Source organism: Erinaceus europaeus, chromosome 2 (assembly GCF_950295315.1).
Source record: "Erinaceus europaeus chromosome 2, mEriEur2.1, whole genome shotgun sequence".
Taxonomy (NCBI): Eukaryota; Metazoa; Chordata; class Mammalia; order Eulipotyphla; family Erinaceidae; genus Erinaceus; species Erinaceus europaeus.
In genome coordinates this window covers 78363488-78377601 of record NC_080163.1, presented here as the reverse complement: position 1 = coordinate 78377601, position 14114 = coordinate 78363488, and the positions used below count along the sequence as shown (strand labels likewise).

Here is a 14114-nt window from a genome sequence, read left to right as displayed (position 1 = left end):
GGCTCAAGCCGGGATCCTTGCGCTGGTCCTTGCGTTTTGCGCCATGTGCGCCTAACCCTCTGAGCTACGGTAGCCCAGCCCCCCCTTTTTTAGAGTTTTATGCTGAAACTGTTGCTCCCATTTTGAGATGTGAATTTTTTTTCTTCCAACAGGTTGGGCTTTTCAGAAAGTCAGGTGTCAAATCCCGGATTCAAGCTCTACGCCAGATGAATGAAAGCACCATAGACTGTGTCAGCTACGAGGGACAATCTGCTTATGATGTGGCAGACATGTTGAAGCAGTATTTTCGAGATCTTCCTGAGCCGCTAATGACGAACAAACTCTCAGAAACCTTCCTACAGATCTACCAGTGTAAGTGCTATGTGATCTCAGGATTGCTGGTGATGGGGAAGAGTGGAGCCACGGAAGCTTCCTTTATTTTGTTCATTTTTTAATAAAGAAATTGATAGGGGAGGGGGAGATAGAAGAAAGAAAGGTGGTGCACCTGGTTGAACGCACACATTACAGTGCGCAAGGACCCAGGTTTGAGCCCCTGGTCCCCACCTGCAGGGGGAAAGCTTTGCAAGTGGTGAAGCAGTGTTGAAGGTGTCTCTCTGTCTCTCTTCCTCTCTGTCGCCTTCTTCCCTCTTGATTTCTGGCTGTCTAGCAAATAAAATAAAGATAATAATAAAAAAAGACTTGTAAAAAAAAAAGAAAAGGGGAAGAAGAAAGAAAGACACTTAAAGGACTTAGTTCACCACTTATATAGCTTCCCCCCTACAAGTGGAGGCCAAGAGCTTGCACCTAGGTCCTTAACACACTAAAACGTGCACTCAGCCAGATGTGCCACAACCCGGCCCCTAATTTATTCCTTTGAACCCATTTGGTGACCTCTCAAAAACAGAAATCCTCAATTTATTCCTTTCCACCTTGTTTCTGGAGCACTTTTTGAAATATATATAATGACTGAATAACTCAAAAATTAATTGCCTTGATCATTTTCTAATCACTGATGCAATTGCACTCTTTCACATTTTGATCCCAGAGCTCATTCTTTCATTTGTTTTTAGAGCAGTCTTATCCCAGATGCTTAAAGGGACAGATACCAGCATCTTTCTCTCCACCTTGTCTATAGAAACTTCAGTTGATGCAGGTCTCTGTACAAGCAGGGCCTGTTATATTTAAAATTTCACAGGTGTCTTGTATGCTTTGTCCTGTTGTAAAGTGAATAAATCTTCTTTTTCTGTTATTCATCTCAGCTTCTGCCAGAAATACTTGGGAAAACAATACCCATGCCCTTCTCACTTTTAAGTAAAGCTTAAAGCAAACAGTTGTCTAAATTAATGATCGAGATCAGGATTATAGCTTTTACAGCCTTGTGTTTTTCTTGGCTTGGTGTAGTCCTAAAGCAGTGTAACTTAAAAGCAACTTCTATTCGTGCTCAAAATGTCTTTAGAACAGTGCAATGGACTTGACTTGATGAGAAATGGAGCTGGTCTGGATTATTTCATTATTTGTTTCATCCTTTCATATTTTATAAAAACACAGGTCACATTTTCCCCGCCAAGATATTTGTTATGTATTGTAACCATGGAGCTGTTTAATCAGCGTGTCCTATGGAGCTGTATTTGAGTGACTTGATTTTTCCACCACATGCATTTTTTAAAAAAAGATTTTCCTAGTAAAGGAGACCTGAAGGTTGAATTAAAGCATTTTTTCTATTTCATTATTTTGTGAGTTTATTTCTCAAGAATGTATTTTTCTAATAGTCTCTAGGTATATTCTTGACAATTCAAAGAAATTTCTATTTTAAATTATTGTTTAAATTTACTGGATAGTGGGGCCAGGCAGTTGCACACCCGGTTAAGCATACACATTACAATGCACAAGGAGCCAGGTTCAAGTCCCCCTGCTAGGGGAAAAGTTCATGAGCAGTGAAGCAGTGCTGTAGGTGTCTCTTCTTCTCTCTTCCTCTCTGTCTTCCCCCTCTCTTTTAATTTCCTTCTTTATCAACCTGATAAATAAATGACAATTTATTTAATTTACTATTTGTCTTATGATTTATTTATTTTTATTAGAGAGAAAGTACACTGCTCAGCTCTGGCATTTGGCAAAGTGGCAAGTGTCTCTCTTCCTCTCTGTCGCCTTCTTCCCTCTTGAACCTAGAACTTCTGAGGCCTCAAGCATTTGAAAATCTGGGTTATTACTGCTGTGCTCTCTCCAGTCCTACATTTACTGAATATTTTAGCAACTTCCTCTTTTCCATTTTAAGAATGAGAAGATCAGTTAAAATTATGAAAGTCAGGGGCTGGCTGATGACACACCTGGTTGAGGTGAGTACACATGTTACAATGTTTAAGGATCCGGGGTTCAAGCCCCCAGCCCCTACCTATAGGGGGAAAGCTTTGCAAGTGGTGAAGCAATGTTGCAGGTGTTTCTCTTTCTCCCTCTCTATCTTCCCCTTCCCCCCAAATTTCTCTCTGTCTCTACCAAATAAATAAATACATTTTTAAAAAAAAATTATGAAAGTTTGCCAATTGATCCCAGGGCTGTGACTATAATTAAACTGAAAGTATGGAGAGTACTGAACATTTCAAAGCCAAGGCTAAGAGATTTCAGTTCTTATCCTATTGTGTATATTCTATAAAGGTTTTCATTGAAACTAAACAAAAATGTAAGTGCATACCTTTTTCAGTAATTGAGACTGATAAATGATAATTTCTTCTTCTTCTTCTTCTTACTATTATTATTATTATTATCTTTATTTATTGGATATAGACAGCCAGAAATCGATAGAGAAGGGAGAGAGACAGAAAGACACCTGCCACACTGTGTTACCACTCACAAAGCTTTCCCCTTGCAGGTGGGGACAGCAGACTCTAACCTAAGTCCTTATGCATTATAACGTGCGCCCAACCAGGTGCTCCACCACCCAGCCATGAGAATTTCTAAAAAGAGCTTTAAAAAGAAATGGGGGGGGGCAGGTGGTAACGCAGCAGGTTAAGTGCACATGGCGTGAAGCGCAAGGATAGCCTCAAGGATCCCAGTTTGAGCCCCCAGCTCCCCACCTGTGGGGGGGGGGTTGCTTCACAAGCGGTGAAGCAGGTCTACAGGTGTCTTTCTCTCCCCGTCTCTGTCTTCCCCTCCTCTCTCGATTTCTTTCTGTCCTATCCAACAATAACAAGGGGGAAATGGTCTCTAGGAGCCGTGGATTCGTAGTGCAGGCCACAAGCCCCAGCAATAACCCACACACATACACACACACACACACACACACACACACACACACACACACACATTCCTCCTGGAAACCAGAGGAACAGGTATCATCTGGAGTTAAATTCTGAGGTGGATTTAAGTGTATGTTGGCATTGTGGGTGTTGAAATGTTTTAACTCCTCCACAGGCAGGAAATACTTGAGGGTAGTGACACTGGTGGCAGTTCCTAATTTCTTCCATATTAACCTCAAGTACACTTTTCTGCAAGTGCTTGTTCAGGACTGAGGTCTTTGATGCTAATATTTGCTTTGGGATGTTTCCTTGCAATGTTCATGGAAAATCACTGAGTTGATGGGGAAATGCTGGTGTTTTGCAGATGTGCCCAAGGACCAGCGCCTCCAGGCCATCAAGGCTGCCATTATGCTTTTGCCTGATGAGAACCGAGAGGTTCTACAGACACTGCTGTATTTCCTGAGTGATGTCACTGCAGCCGTGAAAGAAAACCAGATGACTCCAACCAATCTGGCTGTGTGCTTAGCCCCTTCCCTCTTTCACCTCAACACCCTGAAGAGAGAAAACTCCTCTCCAAGGTAAGGGTGAGATGAGCTACACATGTACCATTCTTCACACTGAGGCAAATTCCTGCCCTTCTCTGTTTTTGTCTTTTATATATATATATATTTTTTACCTGAACCAAGCAGAAAGATATTTGATGTCCATCTTTTTAGAGCACCTATGCACCTCTTCTGCACTTCTCCCTTTTTCCTTCTAAGTCTGGAGGTGGGACTCCCTGCAAAATCTGTTGGATGGTCAGAAAAGTCCTGACTTTTTTTGCATAGAAAAATGTGGTCTGGGAGGTAGTGCAGTGGATAAAGCATTGGATTCTCAACCATGAGGTCCTGAGATCAATCCCCGGCACCACATGTACCAGAGTGATGTCTGGTTCTTTGTCTCCCCTATCTTTCTCATGAGTAAATAAAAAAATTATTTAAAAAAAACACAGAAAAATACATCATGACTTTTCCAACAACCCAGTAGTTGCCACTAGGTTCTTGAGAGACTGTTTATTTCCATTGCCCTCTGTTACATTGTCATCATACCCACAAAGATTAATGTCATTAGACTGACCAGAAAACTGGGTGGGGGAATAAGGGACGAAAACCTTGACACCTTGACCTCTGTGTCAAAAGCAGAAAGGAAGTTGTTGGGTCTAAAAGAAAGAATTACAGATAATGCTGACCCCAAAATTATCTTGAAATGTGTCCTAAGTCAATGGTTTGCAGTTTTTTTCCCCCCTTAAATATATGAGAAATGGGAGTGACTGAAGAAATCAAAGAATCTGGAAGGCTCAACCCTTTATTTATTCAACGCAAATTCTGTCCCAGGTATAGGGACACCTATATGACATCCATTATCTCATTTAACACTCATAACAATCATAGGAGGCTTAAGATGCTTTTTTTAAACATCTGTTCTACATATAAGGAAAGTGAGGTTGTAGAGGAAGCCAGTTGAGTTGTTCATATCTGACAGAAAAAAATGACAGATTCATTTGAAGCTTCTCATAGTGAGTTTATTCATGGAAAGACCTCATAGTGATGTATATAAGAAAGGTGTCAAGAGTTTCAACTCCAGATTTAAAGTCTGTCCAGCTGGCCCTTTTCCTTAGTGCTATGGAAATTTGGCAAAGCTTTCTTAGCTTAGGCGTGAGACCTACTCCTGTAACTGAAGTTAAATTTACTTCCTAAATACCATTTGAATTAGTTCTAACCTTTGAGTGGGACATTCCAAATTTAATGGGATAGAGAACTAGAGATGAGCTGGAGAAAGATCTGATAAGATTAAGACACAACTTTGAGGAAACAACAGATTTTCACTGGTTGTAGGGGGAGGGGGTACTGTTTACTTAAACTGGAAAGAATAGAATAGTGACATTATTTACACCACCAGTTCAGTGACACACACACACACACACACACACTCATTCCTGCCTTCCTCCCCCACCTCATATACCAAAATTTACAAGCTAATCTACTTAGACAGGAGCATATGTAATTGAATAATGTTCTCAATCACTTAGATTTTACTGGGGCCCTAGTGTGTGATGGCAGAAGAAGAACCCAGAGTGAAGGTGAGAGTGGTTTGCTGATACCTATCATAGGGAGAAGAGAAATTGTACCCTTGTGTCAGCAACATGCAAAGTAAAAAGAAAGAAGGAAACCTTATATTTTGTACATTAATAAATCTGAGAAATTCTTCTTTTGAAGTACATGATGACAAATAGACTTCAGTAAAAATAGATGGTTTTCCCCGGAAACCAGGTGCTAGAAGAGGGGGAGGAAGAGGAGGGCAGAATGAGTTTTTTTCTCAACCTTTATGTTTCCTGGAGCAACACATTACTTAATCATATATAAATGTGTGGATCTTCTTTTCTTCTTCTTCCTAGGGTAATGCAAAGAAAGCAAAGTTTGGGCAAACCAGATCAGAAAGATTTGAATGAAAACCTTGCTGCCACTCAAGGACTGGCTCATATGATTGCTGAATGCAAGAAGCTTTTCCAGGTAAGGAGTTAGGAAGCCTCATGATCTGTTAAGTGTCATGTGAATAGGAACAAAATGTTACATGCAATATTTGTTTATGTCTAACCAAAAGACAGTTCCACTGCTTGAGACTATATATGTCACCTGAGATTGATTTATTCATTTATATGGTAATGTACATGTTCATTAGAGATAGCATGTTTAATGAAACTCTTACTATGCCCCTTGACTTACAAAGCAGGCAACAGATTATCTGAAATGAATTCTGTAGTTCAGAAACAAGTCCACAAGATCTACCAGTTTTTATACCCTTCAACTTGTTGGAAATAGGAACTAAAGTCTGTATATTGCCTTGGGAAGCCACTCCATTCTTTCTGCCCTATCACTTACACTGAGAGACAATGAGAATGAGCACAGACAAATTAACTTTCCTATTTCTCATATCCCTCACAGGTTCCTGAAGAAATGAGTAGATGTAGGAATTCCTATACAGAACAAGATCTCAAGCCGCTTACTTTGGAAGCATTGGGACGCCTCCATAATGATGAATCAGCTGACTACCAACACTTCCTCCAGGACTGTGTGGACAGCCTATTTAAAGAAGTCAAAGAGAAGTTTAAAGGTTGGGTCAACTACTCTACTTCTGAGCAGGCTGAGCTGTCATATAAAAAGGTAAGTGTTTTTCCTGTTGTCACCGAGTTCTAGTATGTAGGACTTGGGTTCCTTAGAGATGTGACCTGTTGACAACACAGCAATCTGTCACAGTCACAGGGAACTGTCACTCAGATCCTTCCTGGTAAAGCCAGATAGCCTAGTGATTCATATTCTCCAGGTGAAAGTAGAAACTAGTGCAGTGAAGAATGGCATGCATTTAACACTTGTCAGAAGAATCCAAATAGCAAGTTTTTCCCCCTGCTTCCAGGATTTTCGCTGGGCCCGGTGCCTGCAGTACAAATTTTCTGCCATTGCTATTGTTGTTGCTGGATGGGACACAGAAATTGAGAATAGAGGGGAAGACAGAGATGGGGAGAAAAAGATAGACACCTGCAGACCTGCTTCACTGTTTGTGAAGTGACCCCCCTGGAAGTGGGGAGCCGGGGCTTGAACAAGGATCCTTATGCAGGTCCTTGCACTTTGCACCATGTACGCTTAACCCACTGCACTACTGCTGGGCTGCTCCTGACTAGCTATTTTTTAATATTGTTTGTTTGTTTTGGATAGAGACAGAAATTGAGAGGGGAGGAGGAGAGAGAGAAACACCTGCAGCACCACTTCACAGCTCATGAAGCTTATGCCACCCCTGCAGGTGGCATCCTTGTACTCTGCAGTGTGTATGAATAACCAGGTGTACTACCACCTGGCCTCAGAATCCAACTATCTAATGAAATCCTTTTATGCCACAGACTCACACGAAAGTACCCTAGAATGGTGTACTAATGGTACTGGGCTTCAAGATATTTTACAGCATACTTTACTGATTTGTCAGAAAAGCCATGATATATTTTTGCATTGAAAAACATGTCATGGTGTGATCCGGGAGGTGAACAGTGGATAAAGCATTGAATTCTCAACCATGAGGTCCTGCGTTCAACCCCTAGCACCACATGTACCAGAGTGATGTCTGGTTCTTTCTTCTCTCTCTCTCTCTCTCCTATCTTTCCCATAAATAAATAAATAAATAAATAAATAAATAAATAAATAAATAAATGTCCTGAGGACCAGGTGGTGGTATACTTGGTTGAGCACACATATTATAATGTGCAAGGACCAGGGTTCGAGCCCCCGTCCCCATCTGCAGGGGGAAAGCTTTGAGAGTGGTGAAGCAGTGCGTCAGGTGTCTCTCTGTCTCTCTCCCTCTTTATCACTCCCTTCCCTCTCAATTTCTGGCTATCTCTATCAAATAAATAATGATAATAAAATTTTTTTTCAAAGAAATACATGTCATATCTTTCCCAACAATCGAAGAGATTTTTCTGAATCCTCCAGACTCTCATCTTATTTAATCACTCTGTTCTTAGGGCTGAGGAGATAGCATAATGGTTATGCAGAAAGACCTTCATGCCTGTGGCACTAAAGGTCCCATATTCAGTCCCCAGAACCACCATAAACCAGACCTGAGCAGTGTTCTAGCAAAAAAATAAATAATTAATTGAGGGATTCTTAAAGGTTAAGATTAATCACTTTACAGTTGGTCCTTTGGGAGTTGTTAGGATTGAAAGTTCCTTTCGGTCAGAGCCATCTTGGATGGGTTAGCATGACTGGCCCTTAGGAGTACCTGCTCATAGTTTCTACCACTTTGAAAAGTGGTAAACTATGGAAGTATTCTAGATGATCACGCAGATTTTGAACTACAAATAAATGATCTGACTTTATTATATTGACCTATGGGTCCCAGATAATAACAGTTTTGACTTAAGGTGACAGTAGTACTTCTGGATTGCTGTTGCATGGACATTAACCTTTTAAAGTCATAGAGAACCAGAGGAGGCAGCATAATGGTTCTATGTTGGGTAGTTGCCATCTCCCCCTGGCTTCTTCTTATCCATATGCCTATATAGGGATTTACTGATCCAAAGGTTTGGTCTATTTACATAAATCACTTTTACATAAAGCCCTCCAGGGCATTTGTGGTTCAGTGATAGGATTCTCGCCTAATCTGCCCCCTCCTTGTCACACTCTGATTTTTACCAGTCACTTTTCTCTCCACCCTCTCTATGTCACATCCTGTTTCCACCCTACTTGGCAAGTATATATAAAGACAGCATTGTGAGTTTTAATATACTTTAGTTTAGCTTAGCTCGGCTTAGATTGTGCTGCGCCCTGCATGAATAAAGAGATACTGCCTACAGCTCAACTATGAGTCCCTGGTCGTCTGTTACCCGCCCGTGCCCGTGAAGCCAGCCCGGCGAAAACAACATAACCCATCGAAAACGACAGTTCTACAAAAAGGCCTTTATGCCTGAGGCTTCCAGGTTCCAGGTTCATTCCCTAGCACCACCGTAAGCCATAGCTGAGCAGTGCTCTAGAGGTCTCTCTCTGAATGTGTCTCTGAGTATCTCTCACTAAAATAAAACAAATAAAATACTTTTTAAAAAATATGTAAAGACATAGATAATAGCCAGTCTCTAAACATGTGATCATGTAATTAGCCCGCAATGTGCCTTCATAGACTAGCTGTGTGTGAATTGCCTTAGTCCTAAAAATTACTTGTTCTTTTTAGGTGAGCGAAGGGCCTCCTCTAAGGCTTTGGAGGGCAACTATTGAAGTCCCTGCTATGCCTGAGGAAATCTTAAAGCGCCTACTGAAAGAGCAGCACCTCTGGGACGTCGACCTGTTGGATTCAAAAGTGATTGAGATCCTGGATAGCCAAACTGAAATTTACCAATATGTCCAAAACAGCATGGCACCCCATCCTGCTCGGGACTATGTTGTTCTGAGGTGAGAACTTGCAAATTGATTGTTGTGACAAGGATGAACGTGTATGTCCCTGAATGTTGCAAGGTTTTAAAACTATTTAAAACAACACGCACCTCAGAAAATTATTAAAACCTTCCAGATAGGGAAAATACACTTATTCTAACAGCCTATTCATCCACCCCAAAATGGTTTGTACTCCTTTGGAATTAAGTTGGGGAAGAAAGACACAGTCAACTAGATAGACTTAATTGGTAGCAGATTTTTGCATTTCAGAATAATAGATTTTTCTCACTAAGAAGAACTAGTAGATACACAAGTCAGGACATAAAGTTTAAGTCTCAAGTGAGCTATTGTTGAGGCTGATTTGTATGTAATTCATAGATTCTCTGGAGACATTTTTGAAAGAGAAATTCCAAAAATCTTTGAGGAAATAGCACATCACTAGGAGAGTTTTTTTTTTTTTTTTTCAACAGAGCAACATTCATTTAGTATTCGGATAAACTTGTGAAATATAAAAATGGTTTTCAGTCATGCTCCAAATTGGTTCTCTTTCAAAGAAGTGACTGTGTGAGCATATACAACCACTGCAGAAGAGACTCTGAAAAGAGCTATTCATTTAGTAACCGTTGCTAGTTCAGAGGCTACGTGGCTACTCATCCTGCCCTTCAATTGTCTGCTCTAAGAGTGAGACCCTATTTCACTTCAGGAAATTTCACTCTCCCTCCCCTTGGGTTTTGTCTTTACAGAACATGGAGAACTAATTTACCCAAAGGAGCATGTGCTCTCTTACTCACCTCTGTGGACCACGACCGGGCACCTGTGGTTGGGGTGAGAGTAAATGTGCTCCTGTCCAGGTATCTGATCGAACCCTGCGGGTCAGGGAAATCCAAGCTCACTTACATGTGCAGAGCTGACTTACGGTACGTTCTGATTCTAATTTGTTGACATAATGAGGTCATGAAGATTAAAATTTTTTGTTTGATATTAAGAATAGATTAAATGAATACATTATTTTACCTTGGCTACTTCATGAAGAACAATGCTTATAAACCTTCATGGTGCTTGGTCTTTGGTATGCCACTTCCTAATTTTCATCCATTAGAAAGCGAGATACCGTGGTCTGGGAGGTGGCGCAGTGGATAAAGCATCGAACTCTCATGCATGAGGTCCTCAGTTCAGTCCCCAGCAGCACATGTACCAGTGTGATGCCTGATTCTTTCTCCTCCTTTGTTTCTCATTAATAAGTAACTAAAATCTTTTTTTTAAAAAAAGAGAGACAGAGAGACACCTGCAGCACTGCTTCACCACTCCTGAAGCTTTTCCCCTGCAGATGGGGACCAGGGGCTTGAACCAGGACCTTGCACATTGTAATACATGGGCTCAACCAGACATCACTCTGGTACATGAGCTGCCAGGGATTATTTCCTATGTTTCTCATTAATAAATAAATAAAATATTTTAAAAAAGAAAGTGAGATACTAAAGTAATATGGATACAGAGGTCTTGTTAAGAATTCAAAGCCATGGGAAATGAGAATTTTAAGTAGCAAGCTATTATTTCTCATTTTATATTTAAAAGTACTTTATTACTATCATGTGCTTTTAGACCTGTACTCTAGGTAGATCAGTGTATATTTTCACCCCCCCCAAAATGGTGAGATTAAACACTCCAGACCATAAACAAACCACTGAAAATTCTCCACAACAACCCACATGTTAAATACATGCTTATTTGAAATCTTTTACCTCAGCACCATTTATCTGGTTTTGTTATATGCTAAAACTTTCCCTGAAGAATTTCACTAAATATCTGTATGCATTTGTTGTTCCTTGAGAAATTTCTGGTTCCAAGCATGTAGTGAATGTGTCCAGAGATTATCCTTGAAAAAAAAAAAAAGGAATATTTTTTACTTACAAATCTTGCTGATCAAGGAATATAAGCATATTCAAAACTCCCTTGAGCTTACTTCCATATATTCTAATTCAAGTAAATCATCTTATTTTCCTTTCTGTTATAGGGGCCACATGCCTGAGTGGTATACAAAATCTTTTGGTCATTTGTGTGCAGCTGAAGTTGTGAAGATCCGAGACTCTTTTAGCAATCAAAACACTGAAACCAAAGACACCAGATCTAGGTGATTCCTGAAATAAAGCAAGTGTGTCCAACATGTGGGTGTTTGTTTCTGAAACTCTTGCCAGTCCTTGATTTATGGGTTCTACATCTAACTCTGAAACAGAGAAAACTACAAGTTGGCCTGTAGGAATTGACTATTGCAATTTGATATATTTTTTAAGCTGCTTCCTGTTTGTTTAAGGTCTATTTTGTAGACCTTGACTGGAATATATAAGATTGTGCAAAAAAAAAATGTATTCTTATTTGAATTGCTTCTGAGAAGCAAAGTTCTATAAACTGCATTACGGAAGATAATGAAGAGGCTTCGTCCTCTTGTCATATTGGTGTATGGGTATCTATATCATTTTATTTACCGTATGATGAGGGACTGGTGTATCCACTGGAATAGTTGGTACTCTCTGACAAGTTTTCTCACTGAGATGAGCAAAGAAAGGTTTGCACAGAGGAGTGTGTGTATGTGTGTTTGTTGCTGGTTGAATGGCATAGATGTTTAAGTTGGAATGCAGTGGCTGGCACACTGAGATGCCTCCAAGAAGGATATTGATGCATCAGGTTCAGTTCAACCTGGAATATCTGACTACCCATGTAGCCCTTTAGAAAGGCTATCCCAGTTTATTTCCCACTCCCACTCCCAATTTTTTAAGGGAATTCCTTCTCTATTAGCCCCTTACCCTGACCTTAAAAATAGTAAATCTACTCTGGTATCCCATGGAAAACAGTTTGTTTTGACCTGGTTACAAACAGGGATGTAGTTTTGACCAGTATTAATGCAGGAATGGAACTTTCCTTCTTATCAAAGTGCAGTTTTATTTTGTCAAGATGTTAAGAGCTGAACACTAACATTTACTCCTGACTCCAAGCATCAAAAACATTTTATGTCAGAATTCCTTGCATTTCATGCTTATAACAGATTTTTTTTTTTTTTAGGACACTATCTATAGGAATATAGGTAACTGTGTGTCCAAAGAAAACCCTGTAAATTAACCCCACCACAAAAGTTGTTTTGTTGTTATTAACAGCATTTCTGAAAGCTACACGTGTTTATAAATTGGATTTGTCCTATCAGCAAGGAGGCTTTCTAACATTTTTATTTTGCTTTGTTTTTCCTACATTTTGTTTCCTTTGTAATGATGCCCTTGGAATATATTTTAGTGGTCATAGAAGAAGTAGTCATACTAAAAAGAAAAAAAAAACAGCACAGGTTCTTGGTGGTTTTTTTTTTTTTTTTTTTTTGAGGGTGGTCTTTATACAGGTTTTACTGTAATGGTAAAGATTGGCTTAACAGACAGTATTAGTAAATTTGTTTTGTATGGGTCAAAAGTGAACAGTGTATGAATGAGACTTGTAAGAAGGATTTTTATTTTGTTATATAAGTTAGTTACCATTTTCAGTGTTATTTCAAAGGTTCTTTGAAGAATGAGTGGGAAGGCAGATTAGAGTTCTAAAATTTGAGTATTTTGAATATCAGTGTTCCTCAGAAAGATATACTTGTATATTCTATTTTAATGGCTTTTTAATTTGTAAGATTGTATGTTGTATATACCATTCTATTAAAAAAACATGTATACATGTCCACTGTGTTTTTAAACATAGATAAAGCATGATAAAGATTATTATTTAAAGTATATGTGTATTTATACCTCAGATATTCTTTTGGGTTTTGTACCTCAAGGCTTTTTTTTCCCCCCTCTCTCCTAGTGTAAATACACTTCACATGAAAACAGTCTAAGTGAAAAGTAAATAAATAAAGGTTTATAACTTGGTCTATATATGTACAGAATATAATCATTAAGTGCACTATGGAATGTTTGAAGTAAGGGAAAAGTCTGGCCTGCTTTCCTTTGTACTGCATCTCACTCCCATCATTAAACCACAGATAGCAGAACATTAGCATTCTAGCATCAACTAAACTGAAAATACAGATTTGCTGAAGGAAAATTCAGACTGAATCATTCCAAGGCCAAACTGCAACTGAGCCATTCACTAACAAACAGGAAACCCTGGTGAAGGTTCAGGAAGCATGGAGATTCTCTCTAAACAAAGGTCATTAGGAAGTGGTGCTGAGAAAGTTACAAGAATAAGCAACAGCAACAGAAGATGTTCCTAGCAAAGCCAAGGTCACGGATTAATTCCACAAAAGGTCTCTTTCCCACTGGTTGGCTTTCCTGTTGGAAGGATTCCTTACATATTTAACAAGAGGAGAAGTCAATGGATGTGAACATTTTCAAGAACTCTACTTAATAGTCACCTTAAAGTGACATTGACACATAATTTACTAAGTGTAACTAATTACCTAGAATGTACGCTCTTTGAAGGCAGTGCTCTTCTACACATCTTAATAACCCCCTACAGCAGCTTTCAGTGTTTTGTACTTGTAGGCACATAATAAATTTATTATTTGCTAAAAAGAATTGCTTGAGTTCATTTTTTTTAATTTGAAAAGAGAATCTAGAATGTCTTAAGACCTGACCTCCCTTTGTCTTCTGGCTCACCTTGAGATGTCAGAGACTGAAGATGAATAAGTGTAGTGAAATCTCAAAAATTTCACTGACAAATATGGTATACTCTGTGTGCACATTATGTATCAGTATATTCTAAATTAAAGAGTTGGTTTGTGTGTGTGTGTGTGTGTGTGTGTGATGGAACATTTTTAAAAGATCTTTAGACCAAAGGCCTTTTCCATTTGCTTCTGCCTCTAGCCTTGCTTCTTCAGATCTAGATAAAACAAAGATCAACCTGTCTTAGATGTGAAAATACTTAATAGTTACCAGTATGCTACATGCAGTTATCAAGATGTAGAAGACACAGGTATCAATAAACTTGAGAT

General features: G+C 39.3%; 1 protein-coding gene across 8 annotated transcripts in view; it reads left to right on the top strand.

Annotated features, from left to right (window-relative positions):
• Window positions 1–13698, top strand: part of DLC1 (DLC1 Rho GTPase activating protein) — a 438486-nt gene extending 424788 nt beyond the window's left edge. For all 8 annotated transcript variants that reach the window (XM_060183257.1, XM_060183263.1, XM_007519949.2 and 5 more), the window contains 7 exons: window positions 153–351; window positions 3574–3787; window positions 5644–5758; window positions 6191–6409; window positions 8958–9175; window positions 9901–10074; window positions 11172–13698. In XM_060183257.1, the coding sequence (XP_060039240.1) occupies window positions 153–351; window positions 3574–3787; window positions 5644–5758; window positions 6191–6409; window positions 8958–9175; window positions 9901–10074; window positions 11172–11292 (1260 nt within the window). In that variant the 3' untranslated portion in view covers window positions 11293–13698. The remainder of the gene's footprint in view (window positions 1–152; window positions 352–3573; window positions 3788–5643; window positions 5759–6190; window positions 6410–8957; window positions 9176–9900; window positions 10075–11171) is intronic.
• Window positions 13699–14114: the final 416 nt, after the last annotated feature.